General features: G+C 39.1%; 1 protein-coding gene across 3 annotated transcripts; it reads left to right on the forward strand.

Moving 5' to 3' along the window:
- Positions 1 to 478: 478 nt before the first annotated feature.
- On the forward strand, positions 479 to 22,390 carry best2 (bestrophin 2). 3 transcript variants are annotated; one of them, XM_062033517.1, is made up of 10 exons: positions 479 to 867; positions 4,043 to 4,255; positions 4,323 to 4,417; positions 8,949 to 9,182; positions 11,013 to 11,167; positions 11,275 to 11,352; positions 14,158 to 14,310; positions 15,759 to 15,839; positions 18,915 to 19,069; positions 21,053 to 22,390. In XM_062033517.1, the coding sequence occupies exons 2-10, from the start codon at positions 4,089 to 4,091 to the stop codon at positions 21,750 to 21,752; spliced, it is 1,818 nt and encodes a 605-aa protein (XP_061889501.1). In that variant the 5' UTR covers positions 479 to 867; positions 4,043 to 4,088; the 3' UTR covers positions 21,753 to 22,390. The 3 variants fall into 3 exon arrangements, with proteins under 3 accessions (XP_061889501.1, XP_061889500.1, XP_061889502.1); XM_062033516.1 differs by lacking the exon at positions 479 to 867 and having other exon boundaries at positions 2,399 to 4,255; XM_062033518.1 differs by lacking the exons at positions 479 to 867; positions 14,158 to 14,310 and having other exon boundaries at positions 2,399 to 4,255.
- Positions 22,391 to 23,470: the final 1,080 nt, after the last annotated feature.

The following is a 23,470-nucleotide window of genomic DNA, read 5'->3' on the forward strand; positions in this document are numbered from 1 at the left end:
TATTCAGGCCAGCATGGTGAGATTCAAAGGCCATATATGATGGAAAATGCTAAAGGTAGTCGAAAGCAAGTTTATTTTACTTTTGCTGGGCTTGCAACGTGAGGCCCAATCCAATAACTGTTGAATATTTTGTCTTTTGAGAACATAATGTCCAGCTTCTCAAAAGTGCATTAATGACACCCAGTATGGATTGTAAGCCAAGCCTCTGATTATGGATACTTAAGCAGCCAGTTAGTGCTAATCCAGTCTATAAAGTCAAACATTTTGAGTGAAAATTCAGTTTTCTATGAACTTACTTTTAAATGATGCTGCAAGTGGTAATTAAATAAACTTACTTTAACTGAGAGGCTTTTGTGGTCTTCTGACTTTTACCTTGACTGCATTAAATATAGAAAAGTACACACACACAAACCAGGCAGCCTTGTCAGATAAGGAGTGCTGAACTTAATCTGAAACAAAAAAAACTTATTACATGTATTAGAGGGTCTGATGAAAAACCTGTAAGAGCAACAATTTTGTTTTGCTATTACACTCAACACAAAGTTTTGTCATGGTCCACTTGCTGTGGTTTCAGTCCAGTTATGTAGTTGCGGCCTGTCGCTTGCGCTCCATCATCCTGCCGTTCTGTCCCGGTCGGGGGCCGCAATAACGAGCTGCTCCTCCTCGTTTTTCAGGATTTACCCCGGGGCGCAATGACCACTAGTCGCACCGAGGATTACTGCTATGTATGTAAATGTCATAGAGTTATGTGCTCAGGAGCCAAAACACCACTGGATTGCGCACAGCGACTCACACTTCAACCACATGTGAACACTTCCTTCTGTGGAACTATTACGCACCGAAATGCAACTTTGGATAGCTACAGAGGTAAGATGATATTTCTACTTAAAATCGTGTGATAAGTGAATATTAATTGGTTGTACGAGGAAGTAAACAGAACTAAGACAATTTCCGGTATTTTATTTAGAAAGCTACCATACATTGGAAATTGAGTGATGTTCAAAATTGACCCCAAATCCCCAGAGTAGTAACGATAGCGTCCGTATTGACGATAATTATTTTGAAGATTATTGAACAATTTTTACTTTTCATTTGTTGATCTTGATTATAATCATCATAAAACACTAAATGAAGAATTTTGCAAAACAAAAATAATTGTATTATATGTATGTATTAGGGGTGTGATTCTATGGACACCTAACAGTTCGATCCAATTCCTATTCCTTGGGTGAAGATTTGATTCAGAATCGATTCTCGATTCATCACTATTCTTGATTCATCACTATTCTCGATTCATCACTATTCTCAATTTAAACCGATTTTAGCAATTTATTTTTTGCTATATTTATAATGAAACTTTTTCATAGCAGGTTACAAATTAGAAAAGCTTCTTTTGGTTACCTGGAAATGACCTTAAAAACATCCTTTAAAAATGTATCCTTATGAAATATATATATACGTATTTTATATAAATATATATATATGTATATTTTTATAAATGTGTATAAAATTATATATTTTTTATATATAAAACATTTTTTTAATGCGATTTTTGAAAATTATAGAACGATTTCGAATCGGGATGAATAAGAATTGTGATTCAGACGTGAATCAATTTTTTCTGCACCCCTGCTATGTATTATATTAGTGCTGTCAAATTACTGTTTTTTAAATCAGATTAATCACATTTTGGAATTTGGATTAATCATGATTAATCATGATTCTACCGCTTGTCCCTTTTGAGGTTGCGGGGGGGCTGGAGCCTATCTCAGCTGCATTTGGGCGGAAGGCGGGGTGCACCCTGGACAAGTCGCCACCTCATCGCAGGGCCAACACAGATAGACAACATTCACACTCACATTCACACACTAGGGCCAATTTAGTGTTGCCAATCAACCTATCCCCAGGTGCAATGTCTTTCGATGTGGGAGGAAGCCGGAGTACCCGGAGGGAACCCACGCAGTCACGGGGAGAACATGCAAACTCCACACAGGAAGATCCCGAGCCCAGGATCGAACCCAGGACCTTCGTATTGTGAGGCATGGTGATTAATCACAGGTCGTTACTCGCTCATATAATCACAACTTTTTTAAGAAAAGACCCCAATGTTTGGACACAATGCAATTCTATTGTCAGAATGTCACCTAGAAATGTTTTTGAACATTTATAGGCTGTATTTTAGAGTGAAATTTGCGAGAGAGCACACCGGTCAGAGTCGCCTCAGCCCTTTGAGACACTTGTGATTTAGGGCTATATAAATAAACATTGATTGATTTTTGTACTAACATATGCACTGATCTCACATCTCACTGACCGTATAGTGGCGGCTTCCACCCACCTCCAAAGACATGCACTTGGGGATAGGTTGATTGGCAACACTAAATTGGCCCTAGTGTGTGAATGTGAGTGTGAATGTTGTCTGTCTATCTGTGTTGGCCCTGTGATGAGGTGGCGACTTGTCCAGGGTGTACCCTGCCTTCCGCCCGAGTGCAGCTGGGATAGGCTCCAGTACCCCTCGGGACCCTGAGAGGGACAAGCAGTAGAAAATGGATGGATGAATGGATATATATTACAAGTATTTGTAAACAAATGTAACAATTTAAGACAATGTAACAATACCAACTAAACTAAAAAATTGCCTTTATTATTCCATTACATAAAAATAAAGTCAATGGGTGAAGAGAGGGGCAGAGCTTTTAACCGATCACCACATGGTGGTGAGTCGGCTCCAATGGTGGGGGAGGATTCCAGACAGACCTGTAAGGCCCAAACGCACAACGAGGGTCTCCTGGGAACGTCTGGCAGAGTCTCCTGTCAGAGAATTTTAATTCCCACCTCCGGAAGAACTTGTTATGAGGGAAGCGCTGGACATTGAGTCCGAGAGGACCATATTACGTGCCTCTATTGTTGAGGCAGTCGTTCAGAGCTGTGGCGGCTAGGTGTTCGGTGCCTGCCGTGGCGGTGATTTCAGAACCCGTTGGTGTACACCAGCAGTTAGGGATTCCGTCAAGATGAAGGAGTCCTACCGGGTCCTTTTGGCTCATGAGACTCCGGAGGCAACAGACAGGTACCGGCAGACCAAGTGGTGCGCTGCTTTGGTGGTAGCAGAGGCAAAAACTCGAACATGGGAGGAGTTCGGAGAAGCCATTCTGGACCACTATCTACCGCCTCAGCTGGGGGAAACTGTGCACTTTCAATACACTGTATGATAGGGATGGTGTGCTATTGACCTCGACTCGGGACGTTGTGATACGGTGGGAAGAATACTTTGATGACCTCCAAAAATCCCACCTACACATCTTCCAATGAGGAAGCAGTGCCTGGGGACTCTGTGGTGGGCTCTCCTATTTCTGGGGCTGAGGTTGCTGAGGAAGTTAAGAAGTTCCTCGGTGGCAGGGCCCCGGGGAGGGATGAGATTTGCCTGGAGTTCCCTAAGGCTCTGGATGCTGCGGGACTGTCTTCGGTGGCGGTGCCTCTGAATTGGCATGTGTTTTGTGGACTTGGAGAATGCATTTGACTGTGTTCCTCGGGAAGTCCTGTGGAGAGTGCTCAGAGTATGGGCTAACCGACTGCCTGATTATGGTGAGGGTTGGACTCCGCCATCGCTGCCCTTTGTCACCGGTTCTGTTTACAACTTTTATGGACAGAATTTAGGCTTAGTCAGGGCCTTGAGGGGATCCGGGTATGTGGCTACAGAATTAGGTCTCTGTTTTTTTGCGAATGGTGTAGTCCTGCTGGCTTCATCTGGCCAGGATTTTCAGCTCTCACTGGATTGGTTCGCAGCGAGAGTGTGAAGCGACTGAGATGAAAATCAGCACTTCCAACAAGTCTGGGTCTGCGGTTCTGGCCCCGAAAAGGGTGGAGTGCCATCTCCGGGTTGGGGAGGGGATTCTGCCCCAGGTGGAGAAGTTCAAGTACCTCGGGGTCTTGTTTACGAGGGAAGGAACATTGGTATCTCCCAGGATTTTAAAGGTTTCCTAATTAGGCATAAAATGATGATTAAGACATTAATAGCCATATTCTTCAATATTTGCTGCAAAAGCAGGTGTCAGCAAGGTGATTCCAAACAGTTTATTTTGAGGCTGTGCATGCTGGCTGTCCCAATGACCGTCACCTACACGGCCAGAGTCGCCAACGCTCGCTTCTGTGGCTTCTCCAAGTTGCTTTTGGCATGGAAAGGCAGCATCTACAAGGTGTTATACAAAGAGTTCCTGGCTTTCTTTGCCATGTACACGGCCATCAGCATCACATACAGGTAACAACTACTCATGACTTCAATTCCTCGAGTTTCATTTATAATCCTAATAAATTTGTTTGTGTAGATTCTTTCTTCCTGATGATCAGAAGAGGTATTTTGAGAAGCTGGCAATTTATTGCAACTACTATGCAAGTCTCATCCCCATGTCTTTTGTACTAGGTAAGCAACAATGTCTGAGATGTTACTTTGTTCCGTATGTTTTATGAATGTTCTGATCTTGCTGGCTGCACAACACGTTTACCTCCACTTAATTCACTTATAAAGTGACCTAACCTAACAATGGCAAACTTGAAACAGCTAGGATTAAAGTCTCATTGAGGTTGGGACCACCAATGATAAAGAAATGATGGGTTGCCTTTAAAAAACACAAAAGTTTTTAGGCCGGTATAGAGCTGAAATGTCCAGTATTTGTCAAAAAATATACTGTAAAATTTCAATAGTTTCCATTTAGCCACATGCTAAGCCAATCAACAATGTGTGATCGCTCACCTATCCAACTCTTTGCAGTTTGACTTTTCTTGCATCTGTTTGTTTTTCCTTCGCTGTCTTCCCTCTGCCTCTGTTTTGCGGCGGTTAGCTCGCTAGCTAGTTGGGTAGCTAGACTTATTAGTCTAGCTCGGGGTTCAGCAACCCGTGGCTCCCTGGAGCAATTTTAAAAAAAGATTGGAAATGGAAAAAGATGGGGGAAATGTTATTTTATTTTTTTTATTATGTTTTTTGTTTGAGGACAAACATGACACAAACCTTCCCAATTGTTAGATCTAAAGGTGGGCCAGATTGAAAAGGAGGCCTCTGGGCCTTAATTTGCCCAGGTCTGATATATGGAGATATCCACTGAAGTCACCAATTAAAACAACATCACAAGTTGGCCCAATTCCAAACAGCTGTTTGGCGGAAGTATGAATGGAGCCAAGATTGTTTTATAAATATTTCCGCTGTGTCTCCATGATTTTGTTTCAAATTTTCAGGACTTATGCAGATACAAATGCACAAAAACCGGTGCCAATTGGTAAGAAAAGTTGGTTTTGCATAATAGGTCCCCTTTAACTTAGGCAGGACAGATATCTGTAAAGAAGTAAATATATCTATATAAAAAAATAATAATTTATTTCTGTCTAATTTTGTTATTTTGCACATAAAATATGGAATGATTTGTTTCCATGTATTCTGATCAGTCCAAAACTTACATTCAGGTTCGAGTCAAATAGGGAAAAAAAGACAATGGGGTTAGCAACTCTCCGTAGGGTATATATCACTAGTTTTTGTATACTTGTCTATTGTGCTTTTAAAACATGTATTGACATTTTTTGTTTGGTTTTGTATTGTGTAGTTATATTTATATGGTAATTATTATTCTGTGGCTGTAAATTGTTTGCTTGTTTACTTATTGATGCTTTTATTTTTTTTTCTGTATTGTGTAGTTATAATTATATGCTTTTACTTGTAATTGTATTGAGTTTGTGGACCCCAGGAATACTAGTGGGTTGTTGTGGCAACCAGCTAATGGGGATCCTTAATAAAAATCAAATCAAATTGTAATATTTGACTTCAAAATTGCTTTATTCTGTATTTTACCCCAATTAGATTGAGATTCAGGGCATTTATACAGTATGTTTACAGTTTATTACTTGCATTACATTTAGACTAGACTTAGACAAACTTTAATGATTCACAAGGGAAATTGTTCCACACAGTTGCTCAGTTACAAAGGATGGAAAGGATAATTAGTTTTATTAGTTAAATCTTTTTCAAGGAACCTCCAAAATGATTTCCCCCTTTCTCTCTCTCATTCCTTTTAGAAAATTTAACTACTGTGCCAGGTAGTATATGACAATATCAGCGTTTCTTAATCAATTAACTAATCAATCATGGGTTGTACTAGACTGTGATCTCAATTTTTCATTTTATCAAGACATTTTTTTAAATATATATGACCGTAGTACCTAAATTTAAGAGCTTAATTGGTTCAGTGACAGAGCTCTTATCTCAAATCAAAGTTTCCCATTAAAATTATTTTAATGTAATTGGTGATTGGCCATCCTAAAACAGCATCATTTTAACATGTAACATAACTTTTAAAAAGAAAAACAAACTTTTAGATTAGAAATGTTGTATAATAACAATACAAAGAACAGTGTAAACTGTGGCCGTCATCTAGGAGTAGGCCAAATAATCACTTGATTAACCCTTGTTTTATTTTCCTATATTCAAACACAGTGTTGCTGTTCAAACTGTGTGTAATATTACAGTGGCCAAAAATATTAAATATATAGTGCTTGTTAAGTATTATCTCTGCCTTATTTTTAATGCATACATAGGCCTACTATATTTTAATATTGTCATTCTGGTGGTACTTAGTGAAAAAAGTTTGAGAACTACTGCAATAGAATATACTGTACTACATATAACTACAGTAGTTATATGAACTAATGTAATAATAATGTACAGTATTTACCTTGGAGAATGGACTTCCACGGTATCTCCTTGCAAATGCTTCTCAGTAAAACACACCAACAGCCGCTATTCCATATTTTCATGGATATATGTTCGCTGCTGAGATTAGACCACTGACCTTGTGTTTTGGGCGATCTTACGAGGTTTACTGTGGCATTTGCTACACCAACTAAAAGGGCTGGGTGACAATTACATTTTTCATATCATCCGATCTCGATTCATATCAATAATATATATATTTTTCATTATTAAAGCAAATTGTCCAGTGCAGGATTATACTGCATCCCTACTGTTTACTACTGCAGTATATTGAAACAAACATTTCCACCATGTTTGATTGAGGTAGTATATGCTGACAACTGTCATTTTGTTCATATAGCTGTATATGTTGGTGTTTACTAGAGGTATAACATTACAGGTAACCCACACTATGGTCTGTACCTGGTTTTAGAGCTTTTTTGGTATGTTTTGTGGGGGTCAAGAGAAAAACTTTTTTTTTGTCTGTTTTTTTTTTTTTTTGCTTGTCATCACAAACATTCTGCAGTAAACAAAGTATAATTGTTGTACTGAATACTTTAAGACTTTTATTTTAAACAACACTCTTAAGTGATAAATTATTATTATTTGTATTCTTTAATTACTTGTATACATCAGTACTTCTATGTATCTTATATTAAATGAAAATACATTTAAGTGCAGTTTGAATTTGAGGCACTTTAAAATAATGTGTACCAACACATAAATCATGTTTAATGATTATTTTAGGAACACATTTTTTTTATCCACATCCTCAAAAATGATTTGAACAAAAAGTGTTTGCAGACTTGTTAGTACATGTCATATCAGAGGAGTTAAATCTTTGCAGACACATACGCAAAAAGTATGATTAAGAAATATTTCAATATAAAAATGGCTTTTTCTGATTTTTTCTGATTACATTTGTGATTCTCCTAATCGGGACCATAGATATTCTGTGAGTGCCTGCAAGTCTGCATTCAGGGCAGGATTACTGGTGAGCTGCAGCAGATAGTAATGATAAATGATAAATGGGTTATACTTGTATAGTGCTTCTCTACCTTCAAGGTACTCGAAGCGCTTTGACAGTATTTCCACATTTACCCATTCACACACACATTCACACACTGATGGCGGGAGCTGCCATGCAAGGCGCTAACCAGCAGCCATCAGAGGCAAAGGGTGAAGTGTCTTGCCCAAGGACACAACGGACGTGACTAGGAAGGTAGAAGGTGGGAATTGAACCCCAGTAACCAGCAACACTCCGATTGCTGGCACAGCCACTCTTACCAACTTCGCCACGCCGTGAAAGTAAAGTGTCTCACTAGGCTAGTGTTAGTCATATTTCTTTTTTCTATTCGTCTGGGCTGTAAATCCAGCTGTGTAAAGGGCAGAGGAACAACGCTGACTGAACATTGATTACATTGTGACGAGCCTGACACACTTTCACACAAACACACACAAATACACACACTTTCAAAGACACACACAGGATTATACTAATGTTGCTTCCCTACTGTTTACTACTTTGGTAACTTAACAGAAATTTCCGCCATGTTTTATTGAGGAAATATGCTAAGAGCTGATCACCGTGATTGAACTCAAATTAATTGCGATCCTGATCTTATAATCGCCCAGCCCTACCATGCTTGTAACTCAAATTTTTGCTTAACAATTAACAAAGAGAAGGCTTTTATCTCAAAAGCTTCCTAAGTTGGGACACTTTTTAGTTAACGTACTTCCATATATGTGAGAAGAGGTCCAGGGCACATAGCCAGGTCCATAAAGGTATGCATACGTTTATCAGGGAAAAAACTTGAGCATTCGCACACCTTTGTGATGAACTAGAGCAGATATGACGCACCATCAGTGACCTCTGACCTCACACATGGATAACAATATCAATGGACACACTTAAACAACTTGTAAAAAGTATTCCAAGAAGTCTAGATGTTATAGCTACAACTAACTCCTTGATATTACACTTTGTGAATTTTTCACATGTTGCGAGAGATCATCAGGTGTGCCGTGGGAAATGATCCACTTATTTGGTCAGAAAATGATTACGTATTTACTATAAATAACGTAACTTTGTTCGTCTAGCTATGCAAGTATAGTGACAGGCAGAACAATTCAATGCTCGTCCACTAGATGGCAGGATGTACATTATTAAACTGTGTATCCCCACAACTAATGTCTTCCCCTCCATCGCTGTTGGCAGGCTTCTACGTGACCTTGGTGGTAAACCGCTGGTGGAACCAGTACACCAGCATCCCACTCCCCGACCGGCTCATGTGTGTCCTCTCGGGGGGCCTCCAGGGCAGTGATGAGCGGGGCCGGCTGCTCAGACGCACCATGATGCGCTACGCCAGTCTGTCGGCCCTGCTCATCCTCAGATCTGTCAGCACGGCGGTCTTCAAGCGCTTCCCCACCATAGACCACGTGGTGGAGGCAGGTGAGCATGCGGATGATCTGCATGATAACTTTTAAAGAACTGCACATTATTTTCTGCATTATTATCATTGAGAGAAGTACATGCACTGCACGAGAGAGACAGCACAACACAAGGACAGGCACATCTTGAAATGTATGGCTGATTAAAAAAATAAAAATGTTATCGGCTCTGTGACAAAGCAGCAGCGTTGTAATCTTCTTTTGCAAGTCCTGTTGAAATCAAAGTTTAGATTTTGGAGAGTTGTATTTGATGGACTAAAGTACACTGCAAAAAAAGCTGACAAAATATAAGATAAAAAACTAGATTTTAAGAAAAAAACACTAAAAACTAGTGAAGTTGTCTATCCATGCAGCTTGTTAATTTTAAATGATAACATATCCTAAATTAAGATTTCTATATTTAGAAATTAGCAGGACTTTTAAGACAAAAATAAGTATTTTATTCTGAAAACAAGCATTATTCAACTTGCAATTTTTAAATTAAGCATCCTCGGGATGTCGCAGAATCTTTAAACAATATTTTCTATGTGGGGAAAACCAATATATATTATTTGAATAGTTATTTTCTCAATTTTGATATTTATTAAACTATAATAGATGCAATATAATCATTAATGCTAAAATTAAGATTATGATGTAAAGTAAAATAACTAAAAATAAGTAAATAATTCCTAAAAATAGGAACATTTCTAAAAATGTAATTTTCACCCTCGGCAAGTGGCAATTCATTTACAGTGTAATGAAGTGTGTTTCCGGTCTTGTCATCCTCGTCCGGACAAAAGGATGACACGGCAGTGCGGCTGGATCAAAAGAGACGTCGGAGACGCTTTACTGAACCAAAAGTTCAGATAGATTATATGACCAAAATAAACTTATTTAATTCATTCAAGTTGCTTTATTACAAGCGAGTGTCATTACTCAGGGCCGCAGCGCCTGGAGGAGAAAGTCAAAAAGATATGTCTCTCCTAACTTGGAGAAGCCAAAACATCAGTTTTATATTCCTCCTTCCTGTCTCTCTGTGTGTGTGCTAAGTCAGGAGAGCACATCCTGACCATGAAAGGAGATGTTTGTGTGTAAGTGTCTGGAAAACAGGCCAGTAAATGAATGTATATATTTGTAAACACTCTGAAGTGGGAAAGGGGTAGGATTAAATAAGCTTTGCTTCTTCCTACTCCTTTTCGGACATGACGTAAAGTGAAATGATATGAAACTGTGTGATGTATTATACTGTAAGTGTGTTCATGTTCGAAATAAACTAAAGAAAGAAAGAAAGAAAGAAACAACTGCTTTAAGTCATAACTTAAATGTTGGCTTGGAACTAGACAGGTAGTCTCTTCTCAATGATACGGCTATTACTTTTGCATTCCGAAGTCCCAATTAGAGCCTCTTTTCCTACAAGAAGTGATCTAATCCACCTGCGATTATCAAACTAAGGGCCCTTATCTTATGTGCTAAAACTGAAATACCACTGTTTAATTAAACTTGGTGGTTTGCTTTCTCCAAGTTGGATGTAAATCTTCACCATAAGCAAAACATGATATGAGTTCATTAATTCACTTCAAACTCTTCAGGGGTTGACCCTGGCCTCCGTTTTCCTCATCTTACTAACACATAAGTAAATTATTATTATGTTTTCAACTCTTTTTCTAGTCCAACATGGCTGTGCCTCAGTGCACAAAGCAAGGCTTGCAAGGATACATTTGGCGTGTAAGGACTTGAGAGCCCTGACCTCAACACTTTTGGGATAAACTAGGACAGAGGTGGTGATCAAGGCCCTGTATCGTGTCCAAAACTAAATCAACTTTTTTACTGGCTACTAAAAACTATGCAGGGTTCATGACCAGAGAGGAGCGCAAGAAGTTTGAAGGCCTTCACTCTCCGTATAACAAATACTGGATCCCTTGTGTGTGGTTCACCAACCTGGCTGCTGTGGCCCGCTGTGAGGGCCGGATCAAAGATGATCATACGCTCAAGTTGCTACTGGAGGTTTGCCATCCCTCTCTCTCTCTCACACACAGACATGTACACACACACACTGTGAGGACCAATGTTGTGATGTGACCTCAAGCAGCATTGTTCATGTTTTTCAACAGGAGCTGAATGGATTCCGGGGAAAATGCAGCATGCTGTTTCACTATGACATGATCAGCGTTCCTTTGGTCTACACTCAGGTAAAGCTCTCACCTTTTATATGACATGTACACAAGGTATCATTTTCCATCAAATATAAGTGTACCCTTGACAGATAATTTTTGGGGGTGGGTGAACATATTGCTCTATTAATTAATAAAATGTAATATTGAGCCTGCTAATCATGTTGTAATTGAGGACTCGACCAGAACATTTTATAAAATAATTTACACAATATTTCCAATAGTCCCTTTCTGCTCGCTCGTAAATCATCAGTAGCAAGTGAACTTCAGCCAAGTTCCCCCGCTACGGCGTGGCCCGAGAGTCAAAAAGGAAGTGTTGGCGTTGATCGCCTGCTAAAAAAATTAATGCCTTTATTGAAATTCATAGTTAACGTGTTATTATCGCGTTAACTTTGACAGCCCTAATATATATATATATATATATAAGTACACACTACCGTTCAAAAGTTTGGGGTCACCCAAACAATTTTGTGGAATAGCCTTCATTTCTAAGAACAAGAATAGACTGTCGAGTTTCAGATGAAAGTTCTCTTTTTCTGGCCATTTTGAGCGTTTAATTGACCCCACAAATGTGATGCTCCAGAAACTCAATCTGCTCAAAGGAAGGTCAGTTTTGTAGCTTCTGTAACGAGCTAAACTGTTTTCAGATGTGTGAACATGATTGCACAAGGGTTTTCTAATCATCAATTAGCCTTCTGAGCCAATGAGCAAACACATTGTACCGTTAGAACACTGGAGTGATGGTTGCTGGAAATGGGCCTCTATACACCTATGTAGATATTGCACCAAAAACCAGACATTTGCAGCTAGAATAGTCATTTACCACATTAGCAATGTATAGAGTGTATTTCTTTAAAGTTAAGACTAGTTTAAAGTTATCTTCATTGAAAAGTACAGTGCTTTTCCTTCAAAAATAAGGACATTTCAATGTGACCCCAAACTTTTGAACGGTAGTGTATATATATATACATATATATATATATATATATATATATATATATATATATATATATATATATATATATATATATATATGTAAATATACTGTATATATATATATATATATGTAAATATACTGTATATATATATATATATATATATATATATATATATATATATATATATATATATATATATATATATATATATATACAGTATATTTACATATATATATATATATAGTGTATATACAAAACCCAAAACCAGTGAAGTTGGCACGTTGTGTAAATCGTAAATAAAAACATAATACAATGATTTGCAAATCCTTTTCAACCTATATTCAATTGAATAGACTGCAAAGACAAGATACTTAACGTTCGAATTGGAAAAAGTTGTCATTTTTTGCAAATATTAGCTCATTTGGAATTTGATGCCTGCAACATGTTTCAAAAAAGCTGGCACAAGTGGCAAAAAAGACTGAGAAAGTGGAAGAATGCTCATCAAACACTTATTTGGAACATGCCACAGGTGAACAGGCTAATTGGGAAAAGGTGGGTGCCATGATTGGGTATAAAAGCAGCTTCCATGAAACAAGGATGGGGCGAGGGTCACCACTTTGTGAACAAATGCGAGAGCAAATTGTCAAACAGTTTAAGAACAACATTTCTCAACGAGCTATTGCAAGGAATCTAGGGAGCAATATCCTCAAAAGGTTCAGAGAATCTGGAGAAATCACTGCAAGGCCGAAAACCAACATTGAATACCCGTGACCTTCGATCCCTCAGGCGGTACTGCATCAAAAACTGACATCAGTGTGTAAAGGATATCACCACATGGGCTCAGGAACACTTCATAAAACCACTGTCGGTAACTACAGATCGTCGCTACATCCGTAAGTCCAAGTTATGCAAAGTGAAAGCCATTTATCAACACCCAGAAACGCTACTGGCTTCGCTGGGTCCGAGGTCGTCTAAGATGGACTGATGCAAAGTGGAAAAGTGTTGTGTGGTCTGACGAGTCCACATTTCAAATTGTTTTTGGAATCTGTGGACGTTGTGTCCTCCGGACCAAAGAGGAAAAGAACCATCCTGACTGTATAGGCGCAAAGTTCAAAAGCCAACATCTGTGATGGTTTTGCGTGAAGAAATGTAAATAGATGTAAAATGTCAGGATGCTTCATATGAAATTTTAACAAAAACGTATTCCAAGCCTCTTTCTGTTCTGTCACTGATATGAGTATACATTGGAACCTCAATTTAAGAGTGTGTTGAGATAAGAGCTGTGATAGCCACATTGCCACAAACAATTGGTCTTACTCCTTTGCATTATCTTATAGCTAGAGATCAACATTAATTTGTTATCCGACCATGGGAAGGAAGAAAGTGACTGTGAATGACACTGAGAATAAAATGTGGATGATAGTCATTGAATTGAAGAAAAAAATTATAAAAAAACACGACAGATTCTGAACCCAACCCAACAATTTGAGCGTATTTGCACCATACTGAAGCAGAATTTGTATACCGCCAGGCAAGGATGTTAAAATAATATCTAAACAGTGCACATTTATCTATGAAAATATGGAAAAGCTGCTAAGTGCCCCAATTTAGCCTGGGGTGACCTTGAGTATGAAATTGAATAAACTGTATGGGAGGATGAAAAAATGGTTTGTGATGAGGAACATATTCAAAGCTGTGGAGCTCATGCAAATCATAACAACTTTTCCTCAGCATTACAGTATGTCCACATGCACAATCTGTCTCATACAGGAATCAAACTACTTAAAAAGGCTATTTAGTCTTATTGTTTGATCAATACAATGACATTTACTAAAGAAAGTAATCGGACAATTGTCATCTTTTCTTTCCCCTATCTGTCCTAAAGGTGGCGACTTTGGCCGTGTATAGTTTTTTCCTGGTGTGTCTAATTGGTCGTCAGTTCCTGGATCCTGAACAAGGTTATCCAGGGCACGACCTGGACCTCTACGTGCCGATCTTCACCTTACTGCAGTTCTTCTTTTACGCGGGCTGGCTCAAGGTCAGTTGGTGTTTGCTCTAAATTAATTGATTAAGTATTACATTAAAAAATCAAGATGAATAATTGTACAGAAATACACTTATCCCATGCCCCATCATGATTTAAAGTTTGTGGCTCTCTCTATCACAGATTTAAAAACTTTTTTTAAAAGCCTGTTCTATCTATCTATCTACTGTTTGTATACAGTACAGGCCAAAAGTTTGGACACACCTTCTCATTCAATTTGTTTTCTTTATTTTCATGACTATTTACACTACCGTTCAAAAGTTTGGGGTCACATTGAAATGTCCTTATTTTTGAAGGAAAAGCACTGTACTTTTCAATGAAGATAACTTTAAACTAGTCTTAACTTTAAAAAAATACACTCTATACATTGCTAATGTGGTAAATGACTATTCTAGCTGCAAATGTCTGGTTTTTGGTGCAATGTCTACATAGGTGTATAGAGGCCCATTTCCAGCAACTATCACTCCAGTGTTTTAATGGTACAATGTGTTTGCTCATTGGCTCAGAAGGCTAATTGATGATTAGAAAACCCTTGTGCAATCATGTTCACACATCTGAAGACAGTTTAGCTCGTTACAGAAGCTACAAAAGTGACCTTCCTTTGAGCAGATTGAGTTTCTGGAGCATCACATTTGTGGGGTCAATTAAACGCTCAAAATGGCCAGAAAAAGAGAACTTTCATCTGAAACTCGACAGTCTATTCTTGTTCTCAGAAATGAAGGCTATTCCACAAAATTGTTTGGGTGACCCCAAACTTTTGAACGGTAGTGTACATTGTAGATTGTCACTGAAGGCATCAAAACTATGAATGAACGCATGTGGAGTTATGGACTTAACAAAAAAAGGTGAAATAACTGAAAACATGTTTTATATTCTAGTTTCTTCAAAATAGCCACCCTTTGCTCTGATTATTGCTTTGCACACTCTTGGCATTCTCTCAATAAGCTTCAAGAGGTAGTCACCTGAAATGGTTTTCACTTCACAGGTGTCATAGTTTTGATGCCTTCAGTGACAATCTAAAATGTAAATAGTCATGAAAATATAGAAAACACATCGAAATGAGAAGGTGTGTCCAAACTTTTGGCCTGTACTGTATATATATATATATATATATATATATATATATATATATATATATATATATATATATATATATATATATATATATATATATATATATATATATATATATATATATATATATATATATTCAAGCCTAAGAATGGCCACTGATTGGCTTAGCGTCAGGCAGCATTACTATATTGAATTAAAGGAGCTCTAGCTATAAAAAAATATTTGTAATTGATCATTTCTACTTTGCGGATAATTCATCGGCTACGGTCAGCCCTGGAACCAATTAACAGTGAAAACCAGGGTTTACTGTACCACATTAAAAAAAAATAAAGCATTATATTTTACTGGCATTTTTGTCTCTCTAAAAGGTTGCAGAGCAGCTGATCAACCCTTTTGGAGAAGATGACGACGACTTCGAAACAAATTGGTTGATTGACAGAAATTTCCAGGTTGGTCATTTTATTGTTTCCTCATAGTGTTGATTTTTGATTCAATTTCATCCATCCATCCATCCATCCATCCATCCATCCATCCATTTTCTACCGCTTGACAACTTTATTAATCCCTCAAGGGGCAATTCATTTTGAACAGCAGGTTGTCGTGGTTCGCAAAGCCTACACATGGCCCACAATAAATAAATAGTCAAAAAATACATAAACAGTACAACAATACAACACAACATCGCTCAGGGAGGCTAAAATGCTCTTTGCTTTTCGGAGGATTTGCTGTTGCAGAAGACATTTAAGTCCCTTAGTTTTACTCTGGTAATCTTAGAGCAAGACTTAACAATACTAGTCAGGCTGTTTCGGTCTTTAACTGAAAGACAGTAAAACCAACAAATAAAAGAAAAACACATGAGACTCTCAATAAATGTTTGATAAAAAGGACAGAGTATAACAAGCCTGACAGAGAAATAATTTAGTTTCCTGTGAAGATGAATTCTCTGTTGTGCTCGCTTCACTATAAAATCTGTGTTCACATCAAACTTCAGCTAGTCCTCAAAAAGGTCCCCAAGTATTTATATGATAAAACAATGTCAACTTTTTTGTTATGTATGATGCACTCTGTAGAAATGTCCTTTTTACATCTAAAATAATAAATGATAAATGGGTTATACTTGTATAGCGCTTTTCTACCTTCAAGGTACTCAAAGCGCTTTGACAGTATTTCCACATTCACCCATTCACACACACATTCACACACTGATGGCGGGAGCTGCCATGCAAGGCGCTAACCAGCAGCCATCAAATCAATAATTAATTAGTTGGTTTTAGGTACATTTAAATCCAAAAAGTCACACCAGGAGATAAAATCCGTTAGGGTGCTCTTAACTTTGATTGTGAACCATAGAGGAGGGACAGCAGCGCTGTGTCATCAGATAATTGAATCATATATAGCTGTCCTCCTGCCTACTCCTGCATTCATCAGTAAACATAATACAAAGTAAGGGTGAAAGGACACATCCTTGGGAGATAATACAATTTAATTATAATGAGATACTTTTTTAGGCACACCTGTACCTTCTCCAAACTTGTTAGTTCCTTACAATATTCATGTCAGAGCATTAATGGGGATGCATTTTTCATCATAATTAATCTGATTACATTTACATTTTAAAATAGCACATTAATAACACAAATAGAGTAAGAGGTCCAAATTAACTGTTGAGAAAAACATACAATTAATGTGGTTGTTTCTTAAGTGGGCAGCACGGTGGCAGAGGGGTTAGTGCGTCTGCCTCATAATACAAAGGTCCTGAGTAGCCGTGAGTTCAATCCCGGCCTTGGGATCTTTCTGTGTGGAGTTTGCATGTTCTCCCCGTGACTGCGTGGGTTCCCTCCGGGTACTCCGGCTTCCTCCCACCTCCAAAGACATGCACCTGGGGATAGGTTGATTGGCAACACTAAATTGGCCCTAGTGTGTGAATGTGAGTGTGAATGTTGTCTGTCTATCTGTGTTGGCCCTGGGATGAGGTGGCGACTTGTCCAGGGTGTACCCCGCCTTCCGCCCGATTGTAGCTGAGATATGCTCCAGCGCCCCCCGCGACCTCGAAGGGAATAAGCGGTAGAAAATGGATGGATGGGATGGATGTTTCTTAAGTTAGATTCACATGTTATACAGCAGGCCTGGGCAATTATTTTGACTCGGGGGGCCACATTTACAGAAAAAAAATGTGTCTGGGGGCCGGTATATCTGATTTTTAGGAACACTAATACAAAACCTCACAATAATGTCTGATTGAATGCTAAAAACGTTATGACAGACCACCTTAATAAAACGGAATGGAATTTGAAATATTTTTACTGAATGAGACACCCAGAATTTACATGATAATAAAGAATGTGGGATTTACAATATTATCTATGAACGATAAAACACTGAATATTGACAACATATGAACGTCTCACCCCCTCTCCATCAACATATTTTACAATCAAGCGAAACGCAACAAAAATGCAATAAACAGCGAAATATTAACGCGATGGGTAAAAACCAACCCAATCTGATATATCACTAAGCTTCAAACCTTTGTTGTAAAAATCTTGACACCCGCATTTCAGGCTAGCTGCTCTGGAAACACTCCCCACCCACACTGCTTGGTGCCTCGTCTGAGCTGCTGTGACTTAGATTACCATAGTAACTAATTAGATTACCATAGTAACTAATTAGGTTACCATAGTATCTAGTATATCATGCAAAAGCGCAGATTCCAACCATTGAAATACTTTTTAAAGTTAAAGTACCAATGATTGTCACACACACACATTAGGTGTGGCGAAATTATTCTCTGCATTTGACCCATGACCCTTGATCACCCCCTGGGAGGTGAGGGGAGCAGTGAGCAGCAGCGATGGCTGCACCCGGGAATCATTTTTGGGGATTTAACCCCCTATTCCAACCCTTGATGCTGAGTGCCAAGCAGCGAGGTAATGGCTCCCATTTTTATAGTCTTTGGTATGACTCGGCCGGGGTTTGAACTCACAACCTACCGATCTCAGGGCGGACACACTAACCACTAAGGTACGGTCATTTGAAAACATCACTGTACATCATAATGGCAGCTACAGTTTCCATCTTGAAGATCTAAAAAAATTATTTGGGAATGTCCGGCGGGTCAGATTGAAAAACTTAACGAGCCGCATGTGGCCTTAATTTGCCCAGGTCTGTTATACAGTATTGGAGCTCATAAAGCTATTTTTTGATAGTTCAAGTCAGAATGAATTTTTCCGCCTTTTTTCCGGGCATGTCCATCAATATTCCACGATCAGAGGTAGTATCAAAGCCAGATTGACTCTAATATTTAAAATAAACGTTGTTGTGTTGAAAGAAAGATAATGCAGCTGTCCCTAATGTTGTGGCCTGTGACAGTATAATGCAACAAAATTATAAACATGTTTAGTTTCAATTTCTCTTTATTGTAGATGTGTGTGTGTGTGTGTGTGTGCGTGCGTGCGTGCGTGCATGTGCGTGTGTGTGTGTGTGTGTGTGTGTGTGTGTGTGTGTGTGTTCGCTTCACTTTGCAGGTGTCCATGATGGCGGTGGATGAGATGTATGGAGATGTGCCAATGATTGAACGGGACCGCTACTGGAATGACTCGAACCCCAGACCTCCCTACACAGCTGCAACCCTCTTTGTCCTTCGCAAACCCTCCTTTCAGGGCTCCACTTTCGACATGGCGTGAGTGGCATTGTCCTCGTCATCACATTTTTACATTTCAATGTGAATTAACTCACTTTGTGGGAAAATCCACACAGGATTAAAGTATTGGGGCCGGTTGACTTTTCAAGAACAGAATGTGTGATTGTAAAAACTTTCTACAGACTTTCTATAGGATGTGTCCGTTTACTGTAAAGTGGCAACTTGGGTTTTGTATGCCCCACTCTTCAGTTTCTGATGAAAATGTGGTTATCGTACGACTAAACATTGTACGCAGCCTAACAAACTAATCTGTTTGCCAGCAGATAATTTTTTGGAATCGAGTGCTCAAACAAATAACCCCACGTGTTTGTAAGTCAGTCTCTGTGCTTTTTTTTTTTTAATTGAGTACGACTGCAAAATAACCCACCATGGGGCCAAAGAAAGTTGCAAATACTAGCACTTTGATAAAGAAGGTGAGAAACCGCAAGAAAGAACTTGTGGCTCTCTTCTCCTACCTCACTGCTCATCGCCGTCTTTGTCAACAGGAGTCTTCAATAAAGATAAAAGTGATGTTAAATGTTTATTTTTCCATTTTATTCATCATTTATACGTATGTAGCTTTGTTTTATTGTCAATCATTTTGGGGGTCTGAACGCATTAAATGGATTTGCATTATTTTTTTAATTTAATTTTCATACGATTCTGTCTTTGTCGCACCTTTTGAAACAGATTACTAATCAATTGTTTTCCTCACGCGTAGTTTAGACTGATTTGGGGTAATATAGTACATAAATATACATATTTACTCAAGCTTTATTTATTAAAGGTAAGGCAATTAACAGATTTTCATTTGCCATGCTGACCTAGCAAAGAGGCAGCATTTACATGACAGAGATGTTGAAGTGTGATGATAATCTCTCCTGTCATTTAACAACAAAAATTACAGCTAAAGATCGATCAATAGTTCACAAATGCGTAAAATACATTTTCTGTAATTAAAATTAATTACTACTATTTTTAGCTATAATGAATTAAAACTGTCGGCCATGTGATGAGGTGGCGACGTGTCCAGGGTGTACCCCGCCTTTCGCCCGAATGCAGCTGAGATAGGCTCCAGCACCCCCCGCGACCTCTAAAAGGGACAAGCGGTAGAAAATGGATGGATGGATGGAATGAAAACAGTACAGTTTTTTTTTTTTTACTGTCATCTAGTGTCTACTTTGAAGTCTTTGTGGTATAAAATGAGTAAAACATCATGCTGCGGGGCCACTTTGATATACTTCTATACTTGTTAAGTTTAGTTAAGTTATTAGTAGCAAATGTTTAGGTTTTTTTCTCTACACTGTGTCTTTTTGCTCTATTTTTCCCATTTATGCCGGGTTTTTTTTTTGGTTTAGTTTTATTTCCATAATGTGCCACAATAAAAAACAAGCTTAGGACTCACTTAGGACTCCCCGGGCCCTGATATAAAAACATTTGTATCGTCAACATTGATGTTGGACCTGCCACGCACAATTTGAAAGGTGTATAAGAAGGGATTCTCAAAATGTGGTACGTGTACCACTAGTGGGCTCCATCTAGTGGTACACTAAAGAATCACTTGATTAAAGTACAATGTTTTATTTTTCTATTTCTAAACACAGTGTTCCAACTGTGTGTAATGAATGTTACAATGGCCAAAATACTAAATATACTTGTTAAATAAAACATCTGCCTTGATTTGAATGAATATTCAGGCCTACTACGCCACTGTACTTTATTGTTGGTCATCACTGTGGTACTTGGAGAGCCACGTTTTTTTCCGAGGGTGGTACTAGGTGAAAAAAGTTTGAGAACCACTGAGTTTGTAGAGTCGTTCCCAGACGTTTTGGTAACTTGAAGAAATGGGAACACATCTGGAAAAAAATGTTTTATCACTCTTCTCTCATAATGTGACTTAATAAAACATTATCAAGTCCTGATACGCAATGAGCGAACAACAACGTCAGTGCTGATCTGAGAACTGTCTGTTCTTTCTGACAGGATCCCCAAAGAGGAGATGCACTTCCAGCCCCTGGAGGAGATCGCTGAGAACATGGAGGAGACAGTCAGCCGCCACCCCAACATGGCTCTCTTCAACCGGCTCCTGAACGCGGCCCCCTCGCCCACCGGCCTCATGGGCGGAGCCCTGCGACGCACCTCGGCCCAGCTGCAGCGTCTGCACCACTCCCCCAACACCGACCCGTGCAACAGCGACGACGACGACAGCGAGAGTTGCAAGATCGGCAAAGGAGGGTCTTTGCCTTCTGGACTGGGTCAGGACACCCAGAGCACGATTTGCAGTTTCAGGGAGGAGAAGAGCGCCAGAGTGCCTCTGCTGGACATTGATTTCCATGGACAAGCAGCAGACACCACCAGGCAGGTGGATCAGAGCATCGGGGAAGAAAGCCACACCAGAGAGGAGGAAGAAGAGAAAACTGAGGTCAGTTTTCCCTCTGGAGAGACTCCACCGGACTCCGCCATTCCCATTACCCCCCAACATCATTCTGCTTTCCTATTTCACCCGTCTTCCTCTCGTCTGGAGCACTGCAGCTCCCAGCCCATCATCAACCACCACAGAGTGGTGCCCGCCTTTGCCCAACCTTCTTTGGGTCAGCACACGATGTCCTTCCTCACTGTGCCATCTATTGAGCCCCAGCGCCTCCGAAGTGTCAGCATGGGGTCAGAGCTGACTGGGACTTAAGTGCACCACACTTCCATGTCATATGAACTTTGTTACTGTCATGCTGGATTCAGTGCATCTAAGTCAGTGTTTTTCAACCACTGTGCCGTGAGATATTATCTAATTCCACCTATTTGGGTTAAAAATATTTTTTGCAAACCAGTAATTATAATCTGCAAATGATGTGTTGTTGTTAAGTGTCGGTGCTGTCTAGAGCTCGGCAGAGTAACCGTGTAATACTCTTCCATATCAGTAGGTGGCAGCCGGTAGCTAATTGCTTTGTAGATGTCGGAAACAGCGGGAGGCAGTGTGCAGGTAAAAAAGTGTCTAATGCTTAAACCAAAAATAAACAAAAGGTGAGAGTCCCTAAGAAAAGGCATTGAAGCTAGGTGAAGGCTATGCAGAACGAAACTAAAACTGAACTGGCTACAAAGTAAACAAAAACAGAATGCTGGACGACAGCAAAGACTTACTGTGGAGCAAAGATGGCGTCCACAATGTACATCCGAACATGACATGACAATCAACAATGACACCACAAAGAAGGATAAAAACAACTGAAATATTCTTGATTGCTAAAACAAAGTAGATGCGGGAAATATCGCTCAAAGGAAGACATGAAACTGCTACAGGAAAATACCAAAGACAGAAAAAAAGCCTCCGATATAGGAGCGCAAGACAAGAACTAAAACACTACACACAGGAAAACAGCAAAAAACTCCAAATAAGTCAAGGCGTGATGTGACAGGTGGTGACAGTACACCTACTTTGAGACAAGAGCTATATTGATGCATGGTTGGTTATGCTTTAAAGTCATCCAACAATTGTGACAACATTTTATTGTCAACCAAATTTCGTTTTTAAATGATTTCTGCTGGTGGTGTGCCTCCGGAGTTTTTCTATGAAAAAAATGCGCCTTGGCTCAAAAAAGGTTGAAAAACCCTGATCTAAGTCATATAACCATGTACACGTTCCCTTTTGCATCTCTAGCAGCTATGGGCCGAACGGAGTCCAACATAATCACTTCAAAATGTGTCTTCTGGACTTGAACACATCACATTTTTTATGAATCTTATTTGACTCAACATTTTGTTTCCATCCTTGTGTGACAGTGCAGTAGGGAAGGGATACATATTCCCCGTTCCTAAGGTGGCTATGTCAGGAGAGGAAGGGGAAGGGCAGTCTGCTGAAAATGATGGAAAGCGCCACTCTACATAGCAACTGAGCCTGTGGTCAAAGTTGGAATGACCACAACACAAGACATAAGATATTCAACACTGGATAATGCATCCCTGCAATTTGTCACATTTCATGTGTCAGGTAAACCGCCACGGATGGGGCCATATGAATCCCCTTCCTACTGTATGTTTCTTCTCATTACGCGATACACACTACAACATGACCGGGTGCTCTTGTTGTGCCAAACATGTCAAAGAACTACCTCTGTACAGTACAGGAGAACATTCGTGTCTCATTTTTTGTAGGACTTTTGTTTACCTAAATAACGCATGTATTTAGAATTATTTTATTACTCTCCCAAAGTTAAAATAAATAATCAATAAAGTCTATTAAAGGGGAGCTGCATTTTTTTTGTATTTTTAGATTTTTTTGCCTATCATTCTCAATCCTTATTTAAGACAGGCTCACTTATGTTTTTCTTCTTTTATGCATTCTAACTCGTAAATAAATGTTAGCAAAAGTCAACTAACAACAGAGTTAACAGGAGTCGCTCTATTCCG

The sequence above is a fragment of the Entelurus aequoreus genome, linkage group LG22, assembly GCF_033978785.1.
Source record: "Entelurus aequoreus isolate RoL-2023_Sb linkage group LG22, RoL_Eaeq_v1.1, whole genome shotgun sequence".
Lineage (NCBI taxonomy): Eukaryota > Metazoa > Chordata > Actinopteri > Syngnathiformes > Syngnathidae > Entelurus > Entelurus aequoreus.